The sequence below is a fragment of the Geotrypetes seraphini genome, chromosome 5 (assembly GCF_902459505.1).
Source record: "Geotrypetes seraphini chromosome 5, aGeoSer1.1, whole genome shotgun sequence".
NCBI classification, from domain to species: domain Eukaryota; kingdom Metazoa; phylum Chordata; class Amphibia; order Gymnophiona; family Dermophiidae; genus Geotrypetes; species Geotrypetes seraphini.
This window is the reverse complement of record NC_047088.1, coordinates 170,702,534-170,730,137: the sequence shown is the minus strand read 5'-3', so window position 1 is coordinate 170,730,137 and position 27,604 is coordinate 170,702,534. Positions and strand designations below refer to the sequence as shown.

Below are 27,604 nucleotides of genomic sequence, written 5' to 3'. Positions count from 1 at the left end.
GCAGTGGCTATCCACGATTGGATACTCTTAGTTGTGCTCAACCTGTTCCTGCCGGGGTCTGACAGCCTTGTAAGCTAGGTTGTGAGTATGCCTTTTTTACTTTGCAATTGCAAGTTATGTTTTCTGGTTGTTGGTGGCGTTTGGTGCTTCGGGGGACAGTCGCGTGGTTAGCCGGTTGTTTACTCTATTCTCAGCTGCTAAGCTTAGTGAGCGGTTCATTTTTGGCAACTACTTTGCTTGTTGTGGCATAGGTGAGTGGACTAAGCCCCCGCGTTGTAGTTTGGGCTCGGTTGGAGGAGCTGTTGCCTTCCCGCGCACGGGAGACGCTTGGTGGTTTCCTGTGTGGACGGAGGGGGGGTGTCCTCGCATTGGCAGCGTGGTTCGCTGAGGCTGCCCGTCATTCAGCAGGTGCCGCGGCTGTGGTCAGGGTGCTATAGAGTAAAGAACCCGTGCCTCTTCCGTGGGCTGTTGGATCGCAAGGGTGCTCCGACGCTGGCAGACGCGCGGAGGCGTTCTTGTGGTCGGTTTTGGCGGTTTTCTTTCTCTCTGCGCCTTCTTCGGTCTCCCTGTTTTTACCTCCCAGTTTCATGAGGCCGGCGAAACCAGCAATGGTGTATTCTCTGGCTCGGCGGAGCACGTCACAGCGTGGCTTAAGTTTACAGCTTGCCACGGCGGTGTTTGAGTCTCCGGCTGAGAGCCGCGGTCTTTTCTGAGTAAAAGACTGACGCTCCTGCACTGGGGGGGAGGGTGCCGCGGCGTTCAGTAGTTTCTCTGGTAGCCGGCGTCTTTGGGGCTCAGCCGTTGCTTCTCGGCCTTTCAGGTCGAGTGCGGCGGCAAATGCTTGCGGTTTTTCCTGCGTTCATATTGGGGCCCAGGGTGGGGGAATCTCCCGAGTTGATTGAATTGCTATGCTTGTGTTATCTCCTGTGGGAATCTATGCAGCCCCATTTACATGCGGTTTGGCTCTATTCTTCTCCCCCCAGTTTTCGGCTTCCCTCCATACTGGGTTGGTAGAAGCCGTGTCTCACGATAATGGGTTCAGTCACAGGAGAGGTCCCAGATTTTTCACTTTTAGGACCCTCTTCATCTCTCTCGAGGTCTCCCATGGGTGACACTATGCATGTTCAGCGATTTCCTTGCTTGTGATACCATTGTTGCGACACTGACGGTGTCTGGTGGCGCTATTGAACTGCTTCCTGCCCTTTGAAGAGGTTTTTGGGGCATAAGGCCTCTTTCTGATCCCTTCTGTCTTTTTCTATGGGAGTTCCTAAGCCCATCGTTTGCCTTCCCTGGGCCACCTTGAACTGTACACCCTCTATCAGCTCTTTCGGCTTTCCCAGGGACAGGGACCTGTCATATGGGCAGGTCACAACGCGTTTGCCTAATTCCTGTTGATTTGCTATGGTTTTCCTAAGGGCGGTAGATGCAGCATTTTGTTTGCATCTCGTTCGTCTTCCCTTTATGGCCCATACGTCTTTTTCGCTCCCGTGGCATGGAGTTAGACCTCTTTTCATGCCAGTCTCCCACTTAGCTCAGTGCTTGAAAGCACTGCATGTATCTTCCAAAGGTCAGGGGTTCAAATCCTGGCTAAGGTTCCCAAAGACATGATTTTACACACCTGGAATTTTTTTTCAGGATGTTTGCACCTTGGCATATTTCTCAGATTTCCAGTTTGTTCATGGAGTCTCGCTGTTTGGTGTTTTTCTTAGAAGTGTTACTAGTCCTCGGGACGGTTCTTGTAGTTTGTGGGGTACCACTGAATATAGGGTGGCCAAGACGGGGGCATTGGGCAGGTTGGATCCCATCCTGCTGCATTAGTTCTCGGGTTACACATTTCTACTGGCAACCTGGGAGGGTATCTACAGTTTCTCTATGGACTAGAAGTCGGCACTAGGTTTGCCTGCCTCCCTTGGAGCGGCGCTTTTGGTCTTGGTACAAGCCAGTTCGCCTACCCTTGGATTCACAAGCGTTTTAGAAGCTGTAAGCGGTGGACCGTTTTGGCGCGGCCAGGCGATTCATCTGATTCCTTCTTGACTGCCTGATTAGTTAGGACGACTTCCAGTCAGGTCATTTGACTAACTTGAAAAGGTTGGTTTCTTTTCCGCAATTCCTTGCTCGTACTTTTTCAATTTTGCAGCGCTTTTTTCTACCGTGCTCTTTCTACGTACATCGGGATGATGTTTTTTTGTTCATATAGGAGGGCCAGGGGCTTCTTTCCGGAGACGTGAACGTTGTGTCTCGATCTCAGAGTGGGTTTATTCGGCTCTTGTCATGTCCAAGAGTAGAGGATTAGATACAGTTTCTAGGATTCATATTGCTGCCTCCCTGGACACTTCGCCTGGCTAGCCCCTTCTGCTGCTACAACTGTCACTTTAGTTTCAGGGGTTCCCAGTATCTCAGGGTTACATTTATTTAGGATGCTCCTCCTGCTTCGCTCTGGGTGATGTGATGGCTCAGTGCGATGTCTCTTTTAGAGACTTGCCTCGGCCTTTGCTGGACTTGCTCTTGTCCTCTACCCATTCCGGGCTGTCGGGTTGGGGAAACTCGATGGCTTCCTTCCTCAGCTCCTGGAGTCTGGTCTTCAAGAGGCGACTCCGTACTTGTTCATTCTTCTACTCTTGAGCAGGGTCAGGCTACCTTTCTGGAGCTTCTGATTATTCTCCTGGAATACTGCTAAGGATCCTTTTGGTCAGTATTAGGATGGAAATTTTTCTCTACAGCTTGGGCAGTAGGTGTTGTACTCGGTTAGCAGGGGAAGTTGTTCTGCTTCATTGGGTGGCCTCTTACCTTCGTCTTCTGTTGGCAGATCCTTTTTTGAATCAGGATAAGGGTGTGAATTGACTTTCTCTCCGCGGAAGCTGAGCCTGGCCCATTTCTTGGATGTTTCTGTGTACAGCGCTGTGTACGCTCTTGGAAGTGTGCATGTTAGTACTAGTATAATCTTCTGCATCCTGGATATTGTGATTTGTGGCTCAGGCGTTCTAGCTCCTTTTAGGAAAGCGAGATCTCTTTGACCTGGACCTCATGGCCCCGTCTCTCAATTCTACTTTTCCTAGCTGCTTCGGCGGGCCCAGGGAGTGGGAGTTAGAGGGGGTTCCTGCATAGCGCCTTTCTCGCCTCTGCCTTCTCCTTTTCAATGTTTTCCGCTGGCTGATGATGACTTGGATTGGCCATCTCGAGCTCGCCTTCCAGGCACAGTATGTGTAGAATCCCTAGATTGACGGCGCATTCCTTCCTATGCGGATTTGATAAGTCTTTCGACAGCTGGACTCGGTAGTTTCCTGGCTTCTCCGGCTTTGCCCGCCTAGGGTCCGATCCACGGGGATATTTGTTCTACTTTAGTATTTCAACCTAGTTTTTTGGTCACTCTTGGCTGTCGTGTACGGGTTATGCGAAGATGGTTGTTTCTTCTCTTATCCAGAGGCTACGGGCATCTCCTGTGTCTTCTGCTTCCTGTTGGAGGGTTTTCCGTTATTGGGCGCTTCTTCAGGTTTGAACCACTCCAAAGTTCCTTTTTGGCACTAGTTTATTGCCGGGGACTTAGCGTTCACTTCCCTTCAGCTTCTGGTGTTATTCTTGGCTTGTTACAGGGACTAGGTATATGGCCCTTTGCTGACTTCTCAGCTTCCTGTAGTTCAGTTCCTAAACAGAGTGCGGTATATTCATGCGCCTCTTAGAAAGCCCGGTTTGGAGTACAATCTTCACGTTCTTCTTTTACGTTTACCGATGGCTTCATTTTAGCCTTGTCCTTTGGGACTCTAAAGAGCTGGGCCGTTCACCATGAGATTCCTTGTGGCCATGGCTTCAGCTCTGCAGTTGCGATGTTGCAGGCCTTGTTCAACGGGGATTCCTATTTCTTATTTCCTTCATATGGGTTATCAGTTCAGATGGTACCACTATTTCTTTCTAGGGGGGTGTCATCCTTTCCTTTACGTCATGCTCGCTCTTCCTTCCTTCGTCATGGGAGGAGATAGTGGGAGCAGTGCTTTTATTCACTGCATTTTTTGAGACGTATGTAGCGTTCTCCACGAGCTCGGTGTCTAACAACTGTTAGTTGTTTATATCTCCTTTTTGTATTCTTCTAAGGACGCCTCAGGCGTATGGCGGCGTCCGATGCCTACCTCGCTCAATGGGTCCAGAAGGACATTCTTTATGCGTGCCTGCTGGCAGGGGAGCGGGTGGCGTTGAACTTCATGACCTTTCCGCTGGAGCGATAGCTACTTCTTGGGCTCGGCCCAGAGGTGGTTTCCTTGGAGGATATTTGTCTCGCGGCTAACTAGTCTTCCGAGAGTGCCTTCTCTCCACGTTTCTGCATGGATGTGCGGGCACATACAATAGGGGCTTTTTTGTGCTTCGGTTGTTGTGGAGGCGGTATTTGCTTCCCACCCAGGTTGAGGATTGCTTTGCTACATCCCATTGGTCTCTGGATTCATCTGCTGCTGTTGCTAGGGAAGGTAAAATTATGTCTTACCTGTTAATTTTCTTTCCCTTAGACGCAGCAGATGAATCCAGAGCCCCACCCTTTCTGATATTTGGTGGTCGGTTTCTGCGTGTGCGACTTTTACTGATTGGTTGATGTTAAGGGTTGTGTTCTGTATCGGTGCTGTTTCCGATGTATTCTGGGAAATAAGTTTTTTACATGCTATGCCTATTGATGGTTAAATGTGCTTGGGCATGGAGCTATACTGATGAGACAGGAGAAGTGCCAGCCAATAAGAACACCTGTTAATCAGTTTCTCTATCTCCACCTGCTGATAGATGTGAGCTATCCCATTGGTCTCTGGATTCATCTGCTGCGTCTAAGGGAAAGAAAATTAACAGGTAAGACATAATTTTACCTTCCCTCTCCCGCCTTTCCTCCAAAGTATACATATTGAGATTTTTAAGTCTGTCCCCATACCTTATGATGAAGATCACTGACCATTTTAGTAGCCTTCATCTGAACCGACTCTATCCTATTTATAATAATAATAATAATAATAACAGTTTATATACCGCAATACCGTTAAGTTCTATGCGGTTTACAGAAGATTAGTGGAGTACAAGTTGAGTTGACGTACAAGTTGAGTTAACTTAAGGGATGTGGGAACAATGAGGAGAAAGGGCAAGAGAGGGGAAGGAGGGAAGTGGGTCAGCTGTCTAGGTATTTCAGGAATAGGTGATTTTTGAGGCGTTTCCTGAATACCTCATAAGTGGTGGGCAATAGGAGTTGTTCTAGGTCTTTACCCCATAGAGCAGTTTGATGTGAGAGAAGATGCTCATGGTGTTTTTTAGTTTGCATCCTCTAACCGGGGGAGAAACGAAGTGCGAGTGGGAGCTTCTCTTGTGTTTGTTGGCTGAGAAGGAGAATAGGTCAGTGATGTATTTAGGGGTTAGACCGTAGAAAACTTTAAAACAGAGGCAGGCGAACTTAAACTTTACACGAGCTTCCATCGGCAGCCAGTGTAGCTGTTTGAAGTATGGCGTCACATGATCGAACTTCTTTAGACTAAAGATTAGTCTGACCGCAGTGTTTTGCATTAGTTGTAATCGTCGCATATTCTTTTGGGGGATTGCTAAGTAGGCGATGTTACAGTAGTCGAGTTGACTTAATACAAGGGATTGTACCAAGATTCTGAAGGTAGAGTTATCAAAGTATGCTTTAATGGATTTAAGTTTCCAGAGGGTGAAAAAACTCTTTTTGATTAGGGAGTCCACCTGATCTTTCATGGTGAGGCATTGGTCCAGAGTTACACCCAATATTTTAATGGTGGGCTGTATGGGGTAGTTATGTTTGTTGATGTCTAGTGGGGTTTTGGTGTCAAGAGAGCGCGGTGAAGCGACAAAGAATTTTGTCTTCTCAGTATTGAGCTTGAGTTTGAAGTCTGTCATCCAATGTTCCATCAAGTTTATGGCTTCTGATGCTTTTGGAATTGTTTCCGAGATGGAGTTGGCAAATGGGATAATAATTGTGAAGTCATCAGCGTAACTGAATAATTTTATCCCCAGCTGGGTTAATTGAACGCTCAGTGAGGTCATGTAGATATTGAAAAGCAGAGGGGATAGTGGGGACCCTTGCGGAACGCCGGATGGGTTGCTCCAGGTGTTGGAGAGATCAATGTTGAAGCGAACCTGATAGGTTCGGGACGAAAGGAAACCATGAAACCAGTTTAGCACTTCGCCTCTGATGCCAATAGCGTCTAGACACTGTAGCAAATTCGCATGGTCTACAAGGTCAAAGGCAGAGCTCATGTCGAATTGCATGATCAGGGCACTGAGGCCTTTGCTTAAAAATAGGTGCAAGTAATCTAAGATGGCCGCAATTACCGTTTCTGTGCTGAAAAGCGGTCTAAAGCCGGATTGAGTCTCATGAAGGAGTGAGAACTGGTCTAGATATTCCATTAATTGGGAGTGTACCAGCCCCTCCATGATCTTTACAAAGAGTGGTATGGAAGCAATTGGTCTGTAGTTGGAAACTAGGGCTGACGATTCTTTGCTATTTTTTAGGATAGGGATTATTATTATGTGGCCTTTGTTGGTGAGGAATTTTCCGTTTTTTCAGGTTATGGGCTAAGTAGTGCAGTAGAGATAGTTTAAATTCAAGTGGTGCCGCTTTCATGATTTCCGGGGGACATGAGTCCAGGAAGCAGTATGATTTGGAGTATTTGTTGTATAATTTGGTATAGTTATTCCAATCTATGTCTTGAAATGAATCCCAGAACATGTCTGCAGGGGTTTCATTTCCTTGTGTGTTAGCTATATGGTGTTCATTAGGTTCTTCTGTTGGGCAATTGATTCTTAGTTTTTTAATTTTTGAGTCAAAGTGCAGGGCTAGGTCGTTCGCCGAGGGTAATTTAAAGTTGTGTGTGGGTAGAGTGTAGCGGGTGGTGTCAAATAGGTTAGTAACCAGATTGAACAGCTCTTTTGTATTAACTCCTCGTGAGCTGTTGCAGGATGAATTGATTTTGTTTGAGTAAAATGCTTTGCGTTTATCTTTTATTAGTTGTTTGTAGGTTTTTATATTGGCTCTCCAATTGTTACAGTCTGATAATTCTCCTGTTTTTTTCCATTTTCTTTCTAGACGTCTGGCTAACTGTTTCATTTTTAGGAGATCGATGTCGAACCATTTATATCTGGCCATTCCTCTCCCTAGGCATCTAAGCATCCTTCTATCTTTCACCATCACCTTTTCAATCTGTTTGTCCACCTTAAAATCATCACATATCATCACATCCAAGTCCCACTCCTCTTTTGCGCACAAAAGTTCTTCACCCCCTAAAATGTATCATTCCTTGGGTTTGCAGCTCAAATACATTTCTGAAGCTTCACTAGGTCCTTCCTAAAGCTATCCATAACATAACATAATTCTTCTATACTGTCACAATTATATGATTTCTAGGCAGTTTACACTGAAGAGAACTGGACAATCGGTGATTACAAAATACAAATAGTAAAAGTACAACATATTTCTCAAGAATAGTCAGGGGTGTCTACTTTATTGCAGATTTTGGGTATCATCTGCAAAGAGGCAAATCTTATCAGACAGCCCTTCAGCAATATCACTAACAAAAATGTTAGAAAAAACAGGCCCAAGAACCAAACCTTGAGGCACACTACCGGTAATATTCCTTTCCTCAGAGTGATCTCCATTGACCACTACCCTCTTGCCTGCCACCCAACCAGTTCCTGAACCAGTCTGTCACTTTGGGGCCCATACTGAGGGCACTCAGTTTATTTATTAGATGCCTTTATGGAACAGTGTCAAAGGCTTTGCTAAAATCTAAATACCCCACATCTAGCACTTTCCCTCTAAACAATTCTCTGGTCACCCAGTCAAAGAAATTGATCAAATTTGTCTGACCAGACCTGCCTCTAGTCTCCGGTCCTGTAAGCCATTGGATTCCAGAAATTTCCCTGTTCTCTGATTTTCAAAGTGTTTCTATTAATTTGCTTACTACAGAAGTCAGACTTACCAGCCTGTAGTTCCCTACCTCTACCTTACTTCCACTTTTTTGGATAGGGGCCACTTCTGCCCTTCTCGGGTGCTCTTGTATCTTTCCCAACTCTAGAGAGGCATTGTAAAGGTCAGCCAGCGGAGCCACCAGAACTTCCCTAAGTTCCTTTAGTACTCTTGGAAGTACACCGTAGGGCCCATTGTTTTGTCCACCTTTAATTATCCTGTATCCTGAGGACTGGACTGAATTTTTTTTTTTTTAGATTGTACTTTGTCTTATTTCTTTTTAACTTTATTTTGTTGATCTTTTTTCTGCTATCTTGTTATACTTTTAGCATGTTAATAAATATTTATACAGGTGCTTTAGTTAGTTTGTGAGCCTCTTGGATAGGGAAGTTCTAAGCACCTGGGGCCTGTTTTACAAAGGTGCGCAGCAACAGCCCCCGAAGCCCTTTAAATCTCTTTGGGCTTCGGGGCCGTTACCATGCTGCAGCCGCTAGCGTGGTTTTGTAAAACAGGCCCCTAGTGTTACTTATTTCCCAGTTTGTCTGTATTTCTCCCGGTTTTGGGGTTTTTTTTTTGGGGGGGGGGTTAGATTTTATTATTTTGAACCCATTGTTTTTAACTTTAACCGCCTTGATTTGACAAAAATTGTTAAGAAAAGCAGTATGTCAAATAAACTAACTACGATATAACTAACTCATATAACTATAGTTTAGTTAGCTCCTCACAAACACATTCCTCTGAAAATCATTCAAGGTTTAACACACCTCCATCCCTATTTGCGTTTGTCTGCATCCTGCTCCTGACATTTCAGCTGTGAACACAGAACAAAAATTGTATTTTTAAGCAATTCAGTCTTATCTTTATCAGCTTTTACATGTTCCTCCCCTTCACCTTTGAGTCTCACAATGGCATTTTTGCACTTTCTCCTATTACTAACATATCTATTAAAAAAAAAAAAAAGTCTTGTCCCCCGTTTTACCATGTCATCTTATACAGTATCTAAAGTCAGCAAGGCATGGACTATATATGTAAACTGAAAGGCAGAATTATTTTGTATTTAAGTGCAATTTGAACCGATTTTTTTTTCCCCTTTTTGTTTTTAGGCCTTTGCTCTTGTTTCAAAGCTACTATCCGAATGTAAATTTGATGCACTGGAAGAGCTTGTGGCACATGAGGTAAACAAGCTTTAATGTTGCTGGTAAATTAGCTACTTTTTAGCATAAGCAGCTATGTGTGTGTGATCTTTGTGTGTAGCATGTGCTAAAATTTACTTTGTCATACTGTATGGGGCAATTGTTTCAAAAATCTTTGAAGTTGGAAAATTTTTTTTCAGCTTCACCAAGTAAAAAATCTAAAAAGATAACTTAAATTTTGCAATTGTTTTCTCATCACATCTAGAGTTTGCTTCCATGCACCAGGCTATGTTTTACCTCTTGCTGAACATAGGAAGGGATCTGCCCATTAGAATATGTTGGGCATTGTCAAATGACCCAAACAGATTGCTGATCTGATGACCCAGTGTGGGTTGCACCAAATCCTGAGTTGAAATAAATAATGCTGAAATGTACAGTTCTGCCTCCAACAGCAGATAGAAAAACTACATAACTATCTGTGGGTGAATTTTGGGGAAAAGTTTTCTGCTCCATGAAGCAGTCTTGTATAGCCTCCAGGAACCCGGTCTCCCTAGCGCATTGTTAGACTGGAATCTTGGAATCTCACAATGCGCTAGGGAGACCGAATTCCTGGAGGCTATACAAGACTGCTTCATGGAGCACCTTGTCAGAGAACCGACAAGAGGGAATGCCACTCTGGATCTAATCCTTAACGGGTTAAGAGGACCTGCAAAGGAAGTGGAAGTAGTGGGACCATTGGGAAACAGCGATCACAACATGATCAAGTTAAAAGCTGAAGTAGGAATAACGAAGGGAAAGAGAACCACAGCGACAACTTTTAACTTCAAGAAAGGAAACTACGAAGCGATGAGAGTAATGGTAAGGAAGAAACTTAGGAACAGCTCAAAGAAATTGCAAACTGTAGAGCAAGCCTGGTCCTTATTTAAGGACACAGTGAGCAAGGTGCAAAATCTGTATATCCCCAGATTTAGAAAAGGAAGCAAAAAGAGCCAAACAAAAGACCCGGATAACTAAAGAAGTGAAGAAAGTGATAGGCGATAAGAAAAATTCATTCCGGAAATGGAAAAAGGATAGAACTGGAAAGAGCACAGGAAGCATCAAAAAGAATGTCACCTCGTGGTTAGAAGAGCAAAAAGAAAATATGAAGAGAAGCTAGCCAGGGAAGCACGAAATTTTAAACCATTCTTCAGAGATGTTAAAGGGAAGCAGCCGGCAAGGGAAGAGGTGGGTCCCCTGGATGACGGAGATAGGAAAGGAGTGGTGAAGGAGGAAAAAGAAGTGGCGGATAGATTAAATATGTTCTTTTCATCAGTATTTACAAAGGAGGACGCATCTAACGTGCTGGAACCTGAAAACATCTTCAAAGGAGATCAAGCAGAAAAATTAACATCCATGGAGGTTAGCCTTGAAGACGTATACAAGCAGATAAATAGATTAAAAACGGACAAATCTCCGGGCCTGGACGGAATCCACCCTAGGGTATTGAAAGAACTAAAGGAGGAAATAGCGGAACTACTTCAGCAGGTTTGTAATTATCCCTGAAAACAGGCATCATGCCGGCGGATTGGAAGATGGCTAATATTACATCCATCTTTAAAAAAGGATTGAGAGGTGACCCGGGGAACTACAGACCGGTGAATTTGACTTCAGTTCCGGGGAAGATGGCAGAAGCGCTGATAAAAGACAGCATCGATGAGCATCTAGAGAGGAATAAATTGTTGAAAACAAGCCAACATGGCTTCTGCAAGGGAAGATCATGCAAAATGAACTTATTGCACTTCTTCGAAGGAATAAACAAACAAATGGACAAAGGGGACCCCATAGACATCGTATAGTTATATTTCCAAAAAGCCTTTGACAAGGTACCCCATGAATGCCTACTACGGAAACTGAAGAACCATGGGGTGGAAGGAGACGTACAAAGATGGATCAAAAATTGGTTGACGGGTAGGAGTGAAGGGCCACTACTCGGACTGGAGGAGGGTCACGTGTGGTGTTCCGCAGGGGTCGGTACTCGGACCGCTGCTGTTCAATGTATTTATAAATGATCTAGAAACAGGGACGAAGTGAGAAGTAATAAAATTATCGGACGACACCAAACTATTTAGTGGAGTTAGGACTAAAGAGGACTGTGAAGATTTACAAAGGGACCTGAACAAACTAGGGGAGTGGGCGACGAGATAGCAGATGAAGTTTAATGTAGAGAAATGTAAAGTCTTGCATGTAGGAAACAGAAACCTGAAGTACAGCTATACAATGGGAGGGTTGGAAATGGGTGAAAGTACTCAAGAAAAGAACTTGGGGGTATTAGTGGACAACACAATTAAGCTGTCGGCACAGTGCGCAGCAGCCACTAAGAAGGCGAAAAGAATGCTAGGTATAATCAAGAAAGGTATTACAACCAGAACGAAAGAAGTTATCCTGTCGCTGTATCGGGCAATGGTGCGCCCGCATCTGGAGTACTGCGACCAGTATTGGTCGCCACACCTTAAGAAGGATATGGTGATATTCGAGAGGGTTCAGAAAAGAGTGACGCGATTGATAAAAGGGATGGAAAACCTTTCATATGATGAAAGATTAGAGAAATTGGGGCTCTTTTCCCTGGAAAAACGGAGACTTAGAGGGGACATGATAGAAACTTACAAGATCATGAAGGGCATAGAGAAAGTGGAGAGGGACAGATTCTTCAAACTTTCGATAAATACAAGAATGAGAGGGCATTCGGAAAAATTAAGAGGGGACAGATTCAGAACCAATGCTAGGAAGTTCTTCTTCACCCAAAGGGTGGTGGACACTTGGAATGCACTTCCAGAGGGAGTGATAGGACAAAGTACGGTATTGGGGTTCAAGAAGGGATTAGATAATTTCCTGAAGGAAAAGGGGATATAAGGGTATAGATAGAGGGTTACTATACAGGTCCTTGACCTGTTGGGCCACCGCGTGAGTGGACTGCTGGGCGTGATGGACCTCTGGTCTGACCCAGCTGAGGCACTTCTCATGTTCTTATATAAATTCCTAGTGATTCAGGCAAATAATACTCGAGTAAGGTGATGAGCCTGTCTACATGCATCTTATCAGTATTACAATTTTCAAAAGCATACCTCAAAACTATTATCAAATTGCTGCAGTAGAAAGATAAAGGGTTTAAAAGATCTTTGGGCATCTGGCAGCAGTTACTGGCATATCTGTTTGTACTATTGTTTGGTACACTAGAGTGCTAATCTCAACATTGTCTTTTAACTATAGGTACTTCAGAAGTTAAAGGAGAAATGTGTTCTGCTTCCTGATAACCACAAAAGTGCCCTGGCAGCTGCTGCAGATGAAATCATGTACACAACAACAGGAGATGTAGGAATATTTTATGATAAAAGTGGTATGTACCAGAAGAAAATATAGGTGCTGAGAGAGCAACAGGTATCTCCTTAGTTGTCAGTTCAAACACAGGATGCCACCTATGAGAAATAGAAGAACAAGGGGTACTTGCTAAGGGGGCCACATTGTAAATCAAAATAAAGTTTATTCCAAACGTACAGCAAAGCATACTCTGTCCTCATTGGATGGATCCTTTCTTTGCTATATGATAGGTAAGTAAAGCCTTGAACCAAGTTGAAAAATTACTTAGGAAGTCTATGCAGCAGCCAAATCTTTTTAGGACATGGGGGAAAAAACATATATACTGTCTGCAATTGGCACAAAATACAGCAACATAAATTTTTTTAACTGTTTCATGGTAGTCCTATTATTGCATTTCAGTTTACTGATTTTAACTCTACCTCGTTCATTGTATTTATGTTTATATTTGGTCTTTTTTTTTTTTTTTACTACTATTAACTAATCTAAAACACTTTCGATGATAAAAAGAGAACATCACACAAGAGGTTATATTAATCCAGAAGAATATTGGTCGCAATATTCTCTGCAAACGGAGATAGAAGAAGGAATTGATTTCTGGGATCACTGGACGACAACCAGCACATCCATTTTAGATAAAATTGCCCCTAAACGTAATAGCAAAAGCAGTGCAAATAAATATAACAAATGGTTTGACACCGAACTTCTAAAAGCGAAACAACAAGCTAGACGGCTGGAAAGAATTTGGAAAAAAACAGGAGAATTAGCAGACCTTAACAAATGGAGAGCTAACATAAAAATCTACAAACAACTGATAAAAGACAAACGTAAAGCATTCTACTCTACTAAAATCAACCTATCTTGCAATGGTTCACAAGGAATCAACACAAAAGAGCTGTTCAACCTGATCATGAATTTATTTGACACCACTTGTTACACCACACCCATACACAACACTAAGTTACCCTCTGCAAATGACTTAGCACTGCATTTCAATTCAAAAATTAAAATCCTAAGAAACAAATGTTCAACAAACGACCCTAGTGATCATCAAATAGCTAACATACAAGGAAATGAAATACTAGCAGACATGATCTGGAGTTCCTTTCAAAACTTAGAATGGAATAATTATACCAAACTATATAGCAAATACTCTAAATCTTATTGCGCTCTGGACTCATGCCCCCCAGAAATTATGAAAGCGGCGCCTTTAGAATTTAAACTATCGTTGCTGCAATACTTAGCCCATAACCTAAAAAATGGGAAGTTCCTTACTAATATCGGTCACATAATAATAACCCCAATCTTAAAAAATAGTAAAGAATCTTCAGCCCTAATAACCAACTACATACCAGTAGCAACCATTTCATTTATTGTAAAAATCATGGAGGGATTGGTACACACCCAATTGATGGAATATCTTGAGCAATTCTCTCTCCTACATGAAACTCAATCCGGTTTTAGACCTTTTTTCAGTACGGAGATAGTAATTGCGGCTATTCTAGACAATCTGCGCCTACTGTTTAGCAAGGGCCTCAATGCCCTGGTCATGCAATTCGATATGAGCTCCGCCTTTGATCTGGTAGACCATGGGAAAATGCTACAATGCCTGGACGCTATTGGTATCAGGGATGAGGTGTTGAACTGGTTTTGTGGCTTCCTTATATCCCGTACCTATCAGGTACGTTTCAACTATGATCTCCCTCGATACCTGGAGCAATCCATCCGGTGCGTCGCAGGGGTCACCGCTATCCCCATTGCTTTTCAATGTCTACATGTCCTCTCTGGGCGTGCAATTAACCCAGCTGGGGATAAAATTATTCAGTTACGCAGATGACTTTACGATTATCATCCCATTTGCTGACTCTATCTCGGAAACTATTCCCAAAGCTGCAGAAACTATAAACGTGATGGAGCAATGGATGACAGACTTCAAGCTCAAACTTAATTCAGAAAAAACAAAATTATTTGTTGCTTCGCCACATCTGCTTGACACCAAAACTCCACTATGCATCAATGAACTTAGTTATCCTATTCAATCCACCATGAAGATACTGGTTGTAACTCTGGATCAATGTCTAACTATGAAAGACCAGGTGGACTCCTTAATCAGAAAGGGTTTTTTCACTCTCTGGAAACTTAGATCCATTAAATCTTATTTCGATACGTCAGCATTCAGAACCCTAGTTCAATCTCTCATACTAAGTCAACTTGACTACTGTAACATTGCCTATTTAGCAATTTCCCAAAAGAATATGCGACGTTTACAATTAATGCAAAATGCAACGGTCAGACTAATCTTCGGGCTAAAGAAATTTGATCACGTGACACCCTACTACCTGCAGTTGCATTGGCTACCAATGGAAGCATGCATAAAGTTTAAGTTTGCCTGCCTCTACTTTAAAGTACTATACGGACTAGCCCCTAAATACATAACTGACCTTTTCTCCTTTTCAGCCAACAGACACAAGAGAAGTGCACATTCGAACTTCGTTTCCCCCCCAGTTAGAGGTTGTAAACTGAAAAAACACCATGAACACCTTCTCTCACATCAAGCAGCATTTTGGGGTAAAGACCTAGAACAACTGCTCTTGCCCGCTACTTATGAGGTATTCAGGAAGTGTCTAAAAACACACCTGATCCTGAAGTATCTAGACAACTGACCCGTACATCCTTTTCTCCTCAATAATGGTTTTCTTGACCTATTAATCTCTTTCTTCCACCTCTCTTAAGCTCAACCAATTTGTACCTTCATTTAATCTTTTGTAAACTGCATAGAACTTCACGGTACTGCGGTATATAAACTGTTATTATTATTGTTATTATTATTAACTACTGCTTACTACGTTAACAAAATTATAAGTTTTATGTTGAATTATACCTGCTATATATCGCCTTGGGTGAATCTCTTCATAAAGCGGTTAATAAATCTCAATAAATAAATACATTTTGAGGGCCTAATGTAGACAGGGCATGATTAACACTTTGGGGGGGGTCCCTCTCTGTTCCCACCCACAGTCAAACATCCCATTCATTCCCAGGCATCTGCCATCCATACATCACCCATCTATCCCCCTACTTCTACAACTATAGTACACTCCTACATCCTCCATTTATTTATATAGATTTGTTAACTAAGAGCTTCTTTTACAAAGCTATGGTAGAGGTTTCTAGTGCAGGCCGACGAGGTAAATGCTCCAACGGTCATAATGTGGCAGGCCCTAGCTGAAGGAATAACCTTCCTCCTAGAATGGAGGAAGTCCCTTTCAGATTTTAAGGAGGCTTTGAAAACCTCTTTGTTCATGCAGATATATGGATCTTCTACCAGAACATGGTGGTTTCCTCTGTTGAGGAGCCTCTGCCCAGGGTACTGAGTCTGCTTATTTGTTTTCTTTATTATCTTTGTTTGTTTGCTTTTTGACCCATTTAGAACTTATTTAACTTTCCTTACACCTTTTGGTTTTCGATTAGAATTGTCATTCTTATCCAGAGTGTGCTTCTCTGCTGTTGAATTGTACACCTCTGCGGTGGCTTGCTCTTAGCAGCGATATCAATAATAATAAAACCCTAAGCTCGCATGCGCACTTCTACCACCATGATCCCTGCCTCCGTGATCCGTAGCTCCGTGGCAGAGACATGGTAGTAGAGGTGCGTTCGCGGGTGGCGGTTTCCTGCACTTCCTACAGCTGAAGCCTGCAGCGGTTTCTGTGCGGCGGTTGCCCTTTGCACTCTTAAAAAAAAAAAAGTATGTGGGAGAAGGGCCACAAGAAAAAGACAGGCAGGGAGATAGACAGAAATAACGACAGACACACAGAGACAAGTGGGAGAAAGGGCACGAGAAACAGACAGACAGAGACCAAGGAGAGAGACAGCAGACAGATAGCGGCCAAGGAGAGAGACAGAAATAAAGAAAGACAGACAGCGGCCAAGGAGAGAGAGAGAGAGAGACAGAAAAAAAGACAGACAGACATCTATTCTAGCATCCGTTAATGTAACGGGCTTAAATACTAGTATCAAATAAAGCTGAACTAGTATCAAATAAAGCTGATCATTGAATATGGTGAAGCATCTTAATTAGGACAAATGGGACAGATATAGTTGGCATGTTATAGACACAAAACAGATAAGACAAAGGCATTGGGATACATAAGTGAAGTGCTTAACATGGTTTAGTAGGAAGGTTCCTTAATATTTGCTTGCCTTACAACAGATGCATGTATGAATTCTATAATTTATGTTCAAAGTCATTAATTCACAGGAGGATTGTGAAAAATTGCAAGAGGACCTGGAGAGACTGGGCGTCAAAATGGCAGATGACGTTTAATGTGAGCAAGTGCAAAGTGATGTATGTGGGAAAGAGGAACCCGACCCATAGATACGTGATGCAAGGTTCTGCGTTAGGAGTCACTGTCCAGGAAAAGGATCTAGGTGTCATCGTTGAGGATATGTTGAAGCCCTCGTTCAGTGTGCAGCAGCGGCTGAGAAAGCAAATAGAATTATTATGTTAGGAATTATCAGGAAAGGAATGGAAAACAAAGATGAAAATGTTATCATGCCTTTGCATCTCTTTATGGTGCGGCTGCACCGCGAATATTGTGAGCAATTCTGGTTGCTGCGAATTGCATTGGTTGCCTGTGGAAGCTGGGGTATTGTTCAAGTTGGTCTGTTTTTGTTACAAGGTTTTATATGGTGCAGCCCCTACTTATCTGGCTAATAGTTTTTCCATAGCTACGCACAAATGCAGTAGAAAAACTCGTGCTCTGTTCAATTTTCCTTCTATAAAAGGTTGTAAAAGCAAAAAATTCCTAAATCACTCTTTAGCATCTCAGGCAGCTTCTCATGAAAAAGAATTTCGATCATTGTTGCTCACAGCTGTTTCTTACAGACATTTTAGAAAACAGCTAAAATCCTATCTTTTCTCCAAATACCTGATTAGCTGACTCATTCAAATATACGATTATGTTTAATGTTTATAATCTTTTGTAAACCCTATATATATGATACTGTTTTGTATTTGAAGACCAATTAATGACAGTATCTTACAACTGACTGCAACTAACTGCAAGATATACTATATCCCTATATATATTAACTTGTCCTATTGATCACTTTTTCCTCAACAATGAATTTCCTGTCCTATTAATTCTCTTTCTTCTACCCCTCTTGAAGTCAGTCAAATTGTATCTTTGCTTAATCTTTTGTAAACCGCATAGAACTTCACGGTATTGCGGTATATAAGCTGTTATTATTATTATTATTATATATTCAATTCTATCTTCGCACCCTCATGTATAAACACTCCTCCAAATCCTACCTACTTCTCTCATACACATACTTTTCCTACAAATCTATGTTGGATATCATTCCCAAAGATATGCTTTCCTTGCTTGTTGAATCTTCATTTTTCTTTTTTTTTTTTGTAATTGTTTATTTATAACAAAGAATCGCACATCGCCACAGCAGTACTGTGCCAAATCAGAACAATCAATCAATCAACAGAATAGCAACCCCCCCCCGAAACCCCCCCCCGTAACAGCATACAACACCCATCATCTCCTGTAAGCCAGAAATCCCCCCCCCCCACGGGCATCTAAGCACCCGAGGAAAGGAAGGAGAAAAAGGAGAAAAAGAATACATAATTAACATAGAAAAACACAAAACCAGATCAAAACAGACCCCCAAAACCCAAATCTATATCAGATCCAGCAGGTCAGCTGACAACAGAGGTCTCTAGATCCAATTCCTCCACAGCCAAGTATCTTCCCCAAAGATCATAATATTGCTGCCAACATCTAGTCAGCAGAGCCGAAAGCCTATAGCGTTCACAAACCCAGCCCAATTTAGCTCTCATAAGAGGTAACGTGGGTATAATCGTGCTTCGCCAATGGCGAGCCACAGTCAACCTAGCTGCCGTGAACGCCAACTGTACCAGACTATCTTGGGAAGCATCAACCCCCCCCGCAGGAAACCCCAATAAGGCCACTTCCGCTCTTTCAGGTAGGGGCACCTGGAGGAGAGCCCCCACATAGTGAAACACCTGTCTCCAGAATTCTTGAAGTGACTGGCAGCTCCACCACATATGAAAAAAGGTTCCCCGCTGCCCACATCCCCTCCAGCACAAGGCTGAGCCCTGAGCAGACATCTTGCTCATATGAACCGGGGTCATGTACCAACGGACCAGCATCTTAAGAGCATTCTCCACTAGCACCGGAGCCACCGCTAAATGGTGTATCCGAAGCGATATAGTTTCCCACAAGGCCTCATCGAACTCCTGCTCTAAATCCCTTTCCCAGGCTTCAAGGTACGTAGGTTTCCGGGCCCCATCTTTATGCACCCATTTATACAATAGGGAAATGCAGCCTCTGCTCACTGGGGAACCCAACATCTGCTCAAAGGTCGAACAGGTATAAACTGCGGCATCAGCCCGCTTAGCCTTTTGCAAATAACTTTTCACCTGGAGATATGGGAAAAGGTCCCTAGATTCTAGCTGATAAAGGGCCTGGAGCACCGGAAAAGCCCGGAGAGTCTCACCCTCCAAGAATTGGCAAAAGTACTGCAACCCATTCCTTGCCCACCTCACAAATATCCCCCATCTCTCCCCGGTACAAAATCAGAGGCAAAGCGCAATGGAAGAAAGTGCACCCCCTTGCTCTTACCTAACAGTTTGCGCGCTGCTGCTTTCCAAACCCGCAACATCCAGGAAGTGAATGGATTAGAAACGGTCCCCAGCTCCCTTGCCCCCCCCCCGATTCATCCAGCAATCCCTGTTCCACCTGCACCCATAACTTCACAGAGGGCGCATGCCACTCCACACCCGCTCTTAACTGGGCCGCTTGATAATAATGCTCCAGATGAGGGATCCCCAGACCCCCCTCTGCCTTAAACTTAAACATGGCCCACTGAGCCACCCGGGGCCGTCTGCCTCCCCACACAAACCGTAAGAGGCTGCGCTGCCAACGAATAAAATACTTCCGAGGAATTTCAATAGGCAAAACTTGAAAAAAATACAAGAACCTAGGTAACACCAACATCCGAGATACCTCCATGCGTCCCATCCAAGACACATATAATTTATCCCACCGGTCCATATCCCGAGCCAGAGACGCCACCAGAGGAATATAATTAAGTTGAAATAAGGACATCCAATCCACCCCCACCTGGATACCCAAATATTTGATAGGGCCCTTAACCCACCGAAAGGGCACCACCCGCTTAATACCAGGAATATCAGATTCCGGGACTGATAAATTAAGGATCTCCGTTTTAGCCATGTTAGCCTTAAAACCCGATAAAGCCCCATAGGTTGCCATAAGTTCCTGAAGGGAACGAAGGGACTCCAAGGAACCCTCTACAATTGCCAAGATATCATCAGCGAATAAGGACAACTTGTGTTCCCTCCCCTGAACCGTCACACCCCGCACCCTAGTGGTCAGTCGAATCTTTTGTGCAAGAGGCTCAATCACCAAAGCAAATAACAAGGGCGATAAGGGACAGCCTTGCCTCGTCCCCCGCCGTAATTCAAAGGGAGAGGAGTAGACCCCATTAATTTTCACACACGCCATTGGTCCATTATACAAAGAGAGAATCCAGGACACATAGCGGGGCCCCAGGCCAACATGGCGCAGGACCGCCTCCATAAACCGCCAATCCACCCGGTCAAACGCCTTTTTGGCATCCACCGCCACCGCCACCCAGGAACCACCCGAACGGCGGGCCTGCCAAACCAAGTTCAAAACTTTACGGATCCCATCCGCCGCCTGCCGACCCCCTATGAACCCCACCTGATCGGGGTGAATAAGTGTCAGCAGATGATATGCCAATCTATCAGCAAGCACCCGAGCAAAAATTTTCGTGTCAATACCCAGCAGGGAAATCGGCCTATAACTCCCACACTGGGTAGCATCCTTCCCCGGCTTCGGCAAAATTGTGATCCCCGCCAACCGCATGAAGAAAGGTAATTGAGCTCCGTCTCTCAAATCATTATATAAGCGCGCCAACAACGGCACCACCAAGGAAGACAACTTCTTATAAAACAACCCCGTGAACCCATCTAAACCCGGAGATTTCCCCGGTTTCAACTGTCGGATCACATTATGCACTTCCTCCAAAGAAATATCAGCATCCAGCCCTTGCTTCACCGAAGCCGGAAGGGACTCCAAGCCCAAATCCTGTAGATAAGTCTGAATCTCCTCCTCTGATCCCTGACTCTCTGGCGTATAAAGCTGCTGATAAAATTCACAGAAGCGAGCATATATAGCTCCTTCAGCCGTCAATGTCTGACCCGAACCATCCTTAATAGCCATGATATTAGATTGCGTCTGCCTAAGTTGGAGACGATGAGCCAACAAATTCCCCGCTCTATTACCAGATTCAAAAAACCGTAGACGAAGGCGTTCAAGATTGAATTGGATCTCCTCATCCTCCAACTTCCCCAAGTCCGCCCGCACCTCACGAATCTGAAGCCCCAAGGCTGCCCCTCCCTGACCCCGCTTATGTTGATCAACTAGTTGCCTTAGAGTCTCTCTCAGGCTCCGTTCCTTCTGCAAATTAAGCCGCTTTTTATACGCAGCCATCGATATAAGCTCCCCCCGTAGCACCGCTTTCAAACTTTCCCAGATCGGATAGTATTGGTCAACATCATTATGCTCCAAAAAGTCCAAAATAACCTGCTCCACCTTACGGAGTAGCAACGGATCCTTCAATAAACTATCATTCAATTTCCAGTATCGGTCCCCCACGCGTGATGCCCCCCAGCGGATATCCATCCAAATGGGAGCATGATCCGACCACCCAATGTCCTCGATGCGCTTGTCGAGCAATCTACCCCCCCCACCCCTTATCCATATACAACATATCTATTCTAGTATACACCGCATGTACGGGGGAGTAATAAGAATAATCCTTACCCATCCAGTGCTGAGAACGCCAACCATCTACCACGTTTAGAACATCAACAAAATGCTTAAGACGCTTCCTATCGGCCTTATGCCTATCTCCCCCAGCCCCGGTAGAGTCCCAACGAGGGTCAACCACCAGATTGAAGTCCCCGCCCACCAGCAACGATCCCTTTTTAACCAACAGTACTTTGGCCAATACCTCATCAAAGAAGGAACCCTGCTGAGCATTCGGGGCATACAGATTCACTAACGTAACCACTTCCCCATTAATTTGACCCAACCAAATAACCCAACGCCCCCCATCATCCCTCCATTCCTGTTCAGGGACCAATTTAAGATGTCTAGCAAACAAAATGCCCACCCCCGCCTTCTTCCTCTCCTTCCTATTAGAGGCCCAAACCCTATCCGGATATTCTTTATATTGTATCAACTTTTCCCCAGTTTTCAAAAAATGGGTTTCTTGCACAAAACTAATATCAATCCGTAACCGCTTTAATTCTTTTAACAATAATTGGCGTTTACGGGGCATGTTGAGACCCTTGACATTAAAGCTGCCCACTCTCAATTTAGCAACTGCCATAACCCCAAATATCAAAACCCCACAAGTCTCCTCCCGTTCTCCTCCCCCCGCACCATCTCCCAAATCCCATGCTGTTACCCCCCAGCCCCCCTCCACCCTACCCCCCACCCCACCCAACCCATTCCCACCACCACCACCGTCTCCCTTCCATTACTTCGGGTGACCCCACCAAAGCCCATGTCCCCATCATGCACCCCCCTCCCAAAAGTACCGCCCAACACACACACACTGCAACCACTCCCCCCTACACATGCCCCTCACCCACACCCCCAAGCATACCGCCAAACACAGGATACAGTCCATGTTTTCCAAAAGTCTCAAGTCTCCAGGAGTTCTCCATAGGTTAAGACCGCCTCAGTCTCAGCTTCACCTCAAGTCGCTGGCCCTGCTCCACGTCCCGTTGAGGTCCCTATGCCTTCTCCACCATCAGGCCGTCGTTTGCGGGACCGCTGTGATCTAGCTTGCCACTGGAATCGCTCCGCCGACTGGCCCAAGGGTTTCCCCAGAGGGGGATCCTCCGCACTCATGAGACCTTCCCTCCGCAGCAGTGCCCCAGCGTCGGACAGGGTTGTGACTCTCTTGTGTGCCCCATTGATGGTAATCAGGAGTCCAAATGGAAAGAGCCAGCGATATTTCAAATTATGCTTTCTCAGAATCTGCACCACAGGACGAAATTTCCGCCTCCTCTGCAATGTAATGGCTGAAAGATCTTGAAAAACTTCCACGTTATGCCCCTTCCAATCAAAAGTGCCCAACTCCCTGGCCTTTCGCACCATCCGATCCTTGTCCACAAAAGCATGAAGGCAGGCAATGAAATCTCGAGGATTATCATCCTTCTTGGGTCCCAGAGCCCGGTGGGCCCTGTCCACCTTCACCTTCCTGGCACCCACCTCTTTCCCTTCCTGCGGGCATAGGGTCCCAAAGATCTCCTGGACCACCTGTACAGCATCTTGAAACTCAGCCAGCTCAGGCACCCCTCTGATGCGCACATTATTTCTGCGGGACCGGTTCTCCAGATCCTCAAGGCGAGTAAAACAATCCTGCCAATCCTTCCGAGCTTCTGTAAAAGCCCCACTCAGATCTTGCACCACCACCTCTTGGTCCCCAATACACCGCTCGGTCTCCTCCACTCTCCTGAGGAGGTCAGCAAAGTCCTTCCAGATTTCTTTCACTGCATCCTTAATTTTACCCTTCACGGCTGCCACCTCTTGTTTGATATCCAAAGCCCACTGCTGAAGGTCTGCTTTGGTGACAGCCGCGGCACATTCCTGTCTTCTCAATCTCGGAGAGGCACCCCTCTCCAACTCGTCCTCCGAAGCGCTCTCTCCTGACTCGCGCTCGGGCGCTCTGGAGGCCCCGCGCACATGACGCAGGCCGCACTGCTCACCGCCCGTATCGGGCCGACGCCCCTCCGCCGACTGTTTTTTTGACGGCATTGTGCATATGTGATCCGCTCCGGACTTATAATAACCCGGTTCCGGGCCAGTAGGAAGCACCAAATCACCTTCGGGAGGGAGGTAAAAGCCCACGGAGGTCAGAGCTCTCACTCTAACCGACCACCATGCTTCGTGACATCACCGGAAGCCCGAATCTTCATTGTTCTACTTTTCATATGTGATAAACTGACAAAGATGGTTTCCAACTACTGTGGAAAATTAGGGATAAGTGTAGGAACATTTTAATTTCCTGGGCTCTTTTGTAAACAAGGACACAACTAGCAGGGAAGAAATACTCCACAGAATAGCACTTGGTCGCTCTTCAATGAAGGCTTACAACAAAGTATCCAAAGGCAAGGGAATAATACTCCAAACGAAGATCAGATTTGTTCATGTAGTCATTTTCTCAATGGTCAAATTACATATTCGAAAGCTGAACCCTACGGAAACAAGACAGAAAGAAGATTGGCTCATTTGAGCTTTGCTGTTGGAGAAGGGTGTTATGCGTGCCATGGGCCACCAGAAGAACTAACAAATCGACTCTGGAAGAGATCAAACCAGCTATATCACTAGAAGCCCAAATGATGATGCTACGACTGTCTTATTTTGGTCATACTGTCAGAAGACAGAGATCTTTGGAGAAGGACATCATGTTTGGAAAGATTGAAGGAATCAGGTGACTGGACACATTGAAAACAACCTTGGGGATGACACTGAAAGATCTTATCAGACCAACTCAAAACTGATTTCTCTTCAGATCTGTAATTCATCAAGTTGCTAGGACTCGAGCACCTAAGACATAAGAACATTTGGTTATTAGATTAGTGTAGATTTGAAACATCAGCACCACTGCCCTGGGAGAGCTCAAAGTGACTCTGCTTAGCTTCTGAGATCTGTAAGGTTGGTTATTACCTAGATAGGAGAACACCAGAGAAGATAATTGCTACTTGCTGCATTAGGTAGTGGTAAATCACCTTAATGTCCTGGAAAGAAAATATCAAAGTTGTCATATGGACATTGTGATCATACATGGCCAACAAACAGTGCACTTCTACCAAAGGGCACTTGCAGATTTAGTGAAATTGACACATTCATTTGCAACTGTGATACAACATCAGGATATGCATTTTGGAGCAATAGGATTGGCCTTTTGTGATGTGTCAGATTTGTATCTCTGATTTGCCTATCTTTAGTGATGTGCCACAGTTCAGCATATGTTTCTGTTGCACCAAGGCATAAAGAGAACTTTTAAAATGGGGGCAATATGACTTTCTCTTTTGAAAGATTTTCAAATGCCCATTTTATCTATCTCATGTTACTATATGCTACTGTGGATCCTTATATCGAGGCATTCTCTTTTGGTACACTGTATCACTAGACTGTCGTTTATTAAAACTTGATATACCGCCTTAGTTGCAACAGAGTTCAAAGCTGTGTACAATAAAAAAACACTTTTTCAAAATAGAAATAGAACGCCATTAGTTATAGGACAAAATCACTTATTACTAGACAGAATCATTCATACCAAAGAGCAAAAAGATACAACAGTATAAAATAACATAATATGTGCTCACCATTACTTTTGCTTTAAATCTATCCCCCTTTTTTTCCTTTTTTCTCTAAGAAAAGGCTTTCTCAAAAATGAATGTTTTTAAAAACATTTGAAATTTAGTATAGAAAGGTTCTAAACGTAAATATGAAGGCAATGAATTCCATAGCAATGGAGCAATCGGGGGAAAAAATGCTATATTCCTAGTTGTTTCCCATTTTACTTTTGATGGGTGAGGAATAACTAATCTTATTATCCGTTAAGGGACGTAGAGTCCGGGTTGGCAAGCAAGGAATAATTACATTTGCCAAATAGTCTAAAACACCCTTATGCAATTCTTTATAAGTAAGGGTAAGAATTTTAAATTGTATATGATAAACTGGTAGCCAATGTAGTTGGCTACCAGTTTTAGCAATGGCGTTACGTGATTGAATTTACTTGCATTATTCAAAAGCCTAACTGTAGTACTGCTAGGTGGTTCTCGCACTCTTTCAACCCAGATTAAAAATGCATCACATACAGTCAAATGAGCGCTCCAATATTCATCTGCCTGAATGACCCTTTCCCCGCTATTTTGCTAACTTGTCACAATTTGCGATAAGCTTATAAGATACCTTGGGCAGGATGAAGTTAAGAGGTGATAGACTCCGGAATAATCTGAGGAAATACTTTTTTACAGAAAGAGTGGTAGATGCATGGAACAGTTTCCCGGAAGAGGTGGTAGAGACAGAGATTGTGTCTGAATTCAAAAGGGCCTAGGATAGGCACGCGGGATCTCTCGGACAGAGAAAGAGATAATGGTTACTACGGATAGGCAGACTAGATGGGCCATTTGGCCTTTATCTGCCATCATGTTTCTATAAAACCTGAATGTGGTACACGTTCTATTGTAAACTCATGTAGTGTTTTCTTTCTCCCTTACAGGAAGGAAATATGTCAGTATCTTAATGCGCTTTTGGTATCTAACCAGTGCCGATCTTCCTGATGAAACTCCCGATGGGACAAAAGTTTTCCAGATTGTGATTGGAGATGAAAATGTTAAAGAAACTAAACGGCTGCTTACTGCTGATTACGAGTAAGTGCGGCTGTCAGCTGTCCTTCCCTAAGTTCTTTTCTGCAATTTGACTGAAAATCATGTTCTTTTTGCTTACTCCTAATCAAGGATAGTTTTATTTTTTAACTATATGGAATATTTGTTATTAAACTGGTAAACTATATATACAAACAGGCTAATTAACCTGCATTATTGCACATTTATTTAATTCATTTTCTATCCCGTCAATCCAAAGAGCTCAGGATGAGTTACAGGTTAACATGCATAATATACAGTTAACAGGTTACAATTTGCAATAGTTATAGTACAAGGTTTTTTTTTTTTCTGGTACAAGATTTTGTCCTAGCATATGGACCCCATTGACAATGATGGGACTTATGTTAAATAATGTACATTAATGCAGGTTAGTAAATCTAGCCCAGTATTTGCCAGTGGAAAAGAATATTCCCCCAATCCCCAGAAGAAAAAAAAAGTGTAAAAATTTATTGCGGCTTAGTTCGAAGCATGAGCATGATTGTGTAGTAGTTTGGCAGTACTACCCCAGAGGCTTGCTGTTAAATTTCCCATCACTGCATTCACAACTCTTCACAGCACTCAATAGTCATGACTGCCCTTTGAACTGTGTTCTTCTAGAACAGTGGGTCTCAACCAAGCCACTTCCTCACAGGATCACTGTAGAGTACTTAACAGGGAGGGCATGATTCATCCAAGAGCAGAGCAGGAAGGAATAGCCCTACTGAGTATGCCTCCTCGACCTATACGTAAAAGACCAGAAGGCTGGCCAAGATGAGAACATTCTCATTGCAACCTTGTGCAATTTGTGACTTTTGTGGACTGGCAGGAGCCAGGCCTTTGTTTAATGCTGATACTCCTATGCACCCTAATGTTTTGTAACCTAGCAGGACACAGTCCCTTTTGATGATTGGAACTGAACTATAGAGTTTCCAATCCTGTGAAGAAAACAAGCTTCTGTGTATATTTGTTTGAAATAAACCATTAAGAGTTTTGTTTTACTTCTACACTGTGGCTTTGCTGCTTCTGTGGATTCTTTGGGCTAGATTCACTAAGCAAATCAATCGTGTACTGATCAGTTTGCGACCCCTTTACGACCCGACCCGATTCACTAACCTGGCCGATCCTGTCCGCACCCAATCCGATCCGCGCATTCAAATGAGGGAAATGGCATGCAAATCTAGCAAGGCAGCGATTCACCAACATTTTTCAGGCACACCGACTGGCCGATCTGAAACCAAACGACTGGTGAGGACCAGTCACTCACTCCTTTCCTGCTCACTCCTGCGCTGAAATACCAGCCCTGCAGCCCTGAAACTCCCTGCTTGCCAGCTGACCATGGATACGAGAAACTCTACTTTTTTGTGTAATGTGGGGCAGCCATGTGTGCGTTATGTGGAGGAGCCAGACCACCTCAGTGCATTTTTTAAGCAGAAACAACAGTCCATGGGGGAGTTAAGACGTGCTTAAAAAACTCTACTCACTGCCACCCTGCCTGCCTCCTGTATTCAAGCAGCAAGTTTGCTGAGTCTTTGGGGGAAAATGCCGCTCCGACTCTCCTGCTCTATGCCACCCTTCCCCGCAGTGCAGCCCCGCTTTAAAACCACGGGCTCGCACTGCGTGGAAGGGCAGCAGAGAGCAGGAGAGTCGGGG

At 44.1% G+C, this 27,604-nt stretch overlaps 1 protein-coding gene across 1 annotated transcript in view; it reads left to right on the top strand.

Moving 5' to 3' along the window:
* The window catches only part of MAIP1 (matrix AAA peptidase interacting protein 1), a 36,827-nt gene that overhangs the window by 1,628 nt on the left and 7,595 nt on the right, over positions 1 to 27,604 (top strand). Inside the window, exons 2-4 of the mRNA XM_033944976.1 lie at positions 9,043 to 9,114; positions 12,319 to 12,445; positions 25,810 to 25,960. Coding sequence (XP_033800867.1) covers positions 9,043 to 9,114; positions 12,319 to 12,445; positions 25,810 to 25,960 — 350 coding nt within the window. The remainder of the gene's footprint in view (positions 1 to 9,042; positions 9,115 to 12,318; positions 12,446 to 25,809; positions 25,961 to 27,604) is intronic.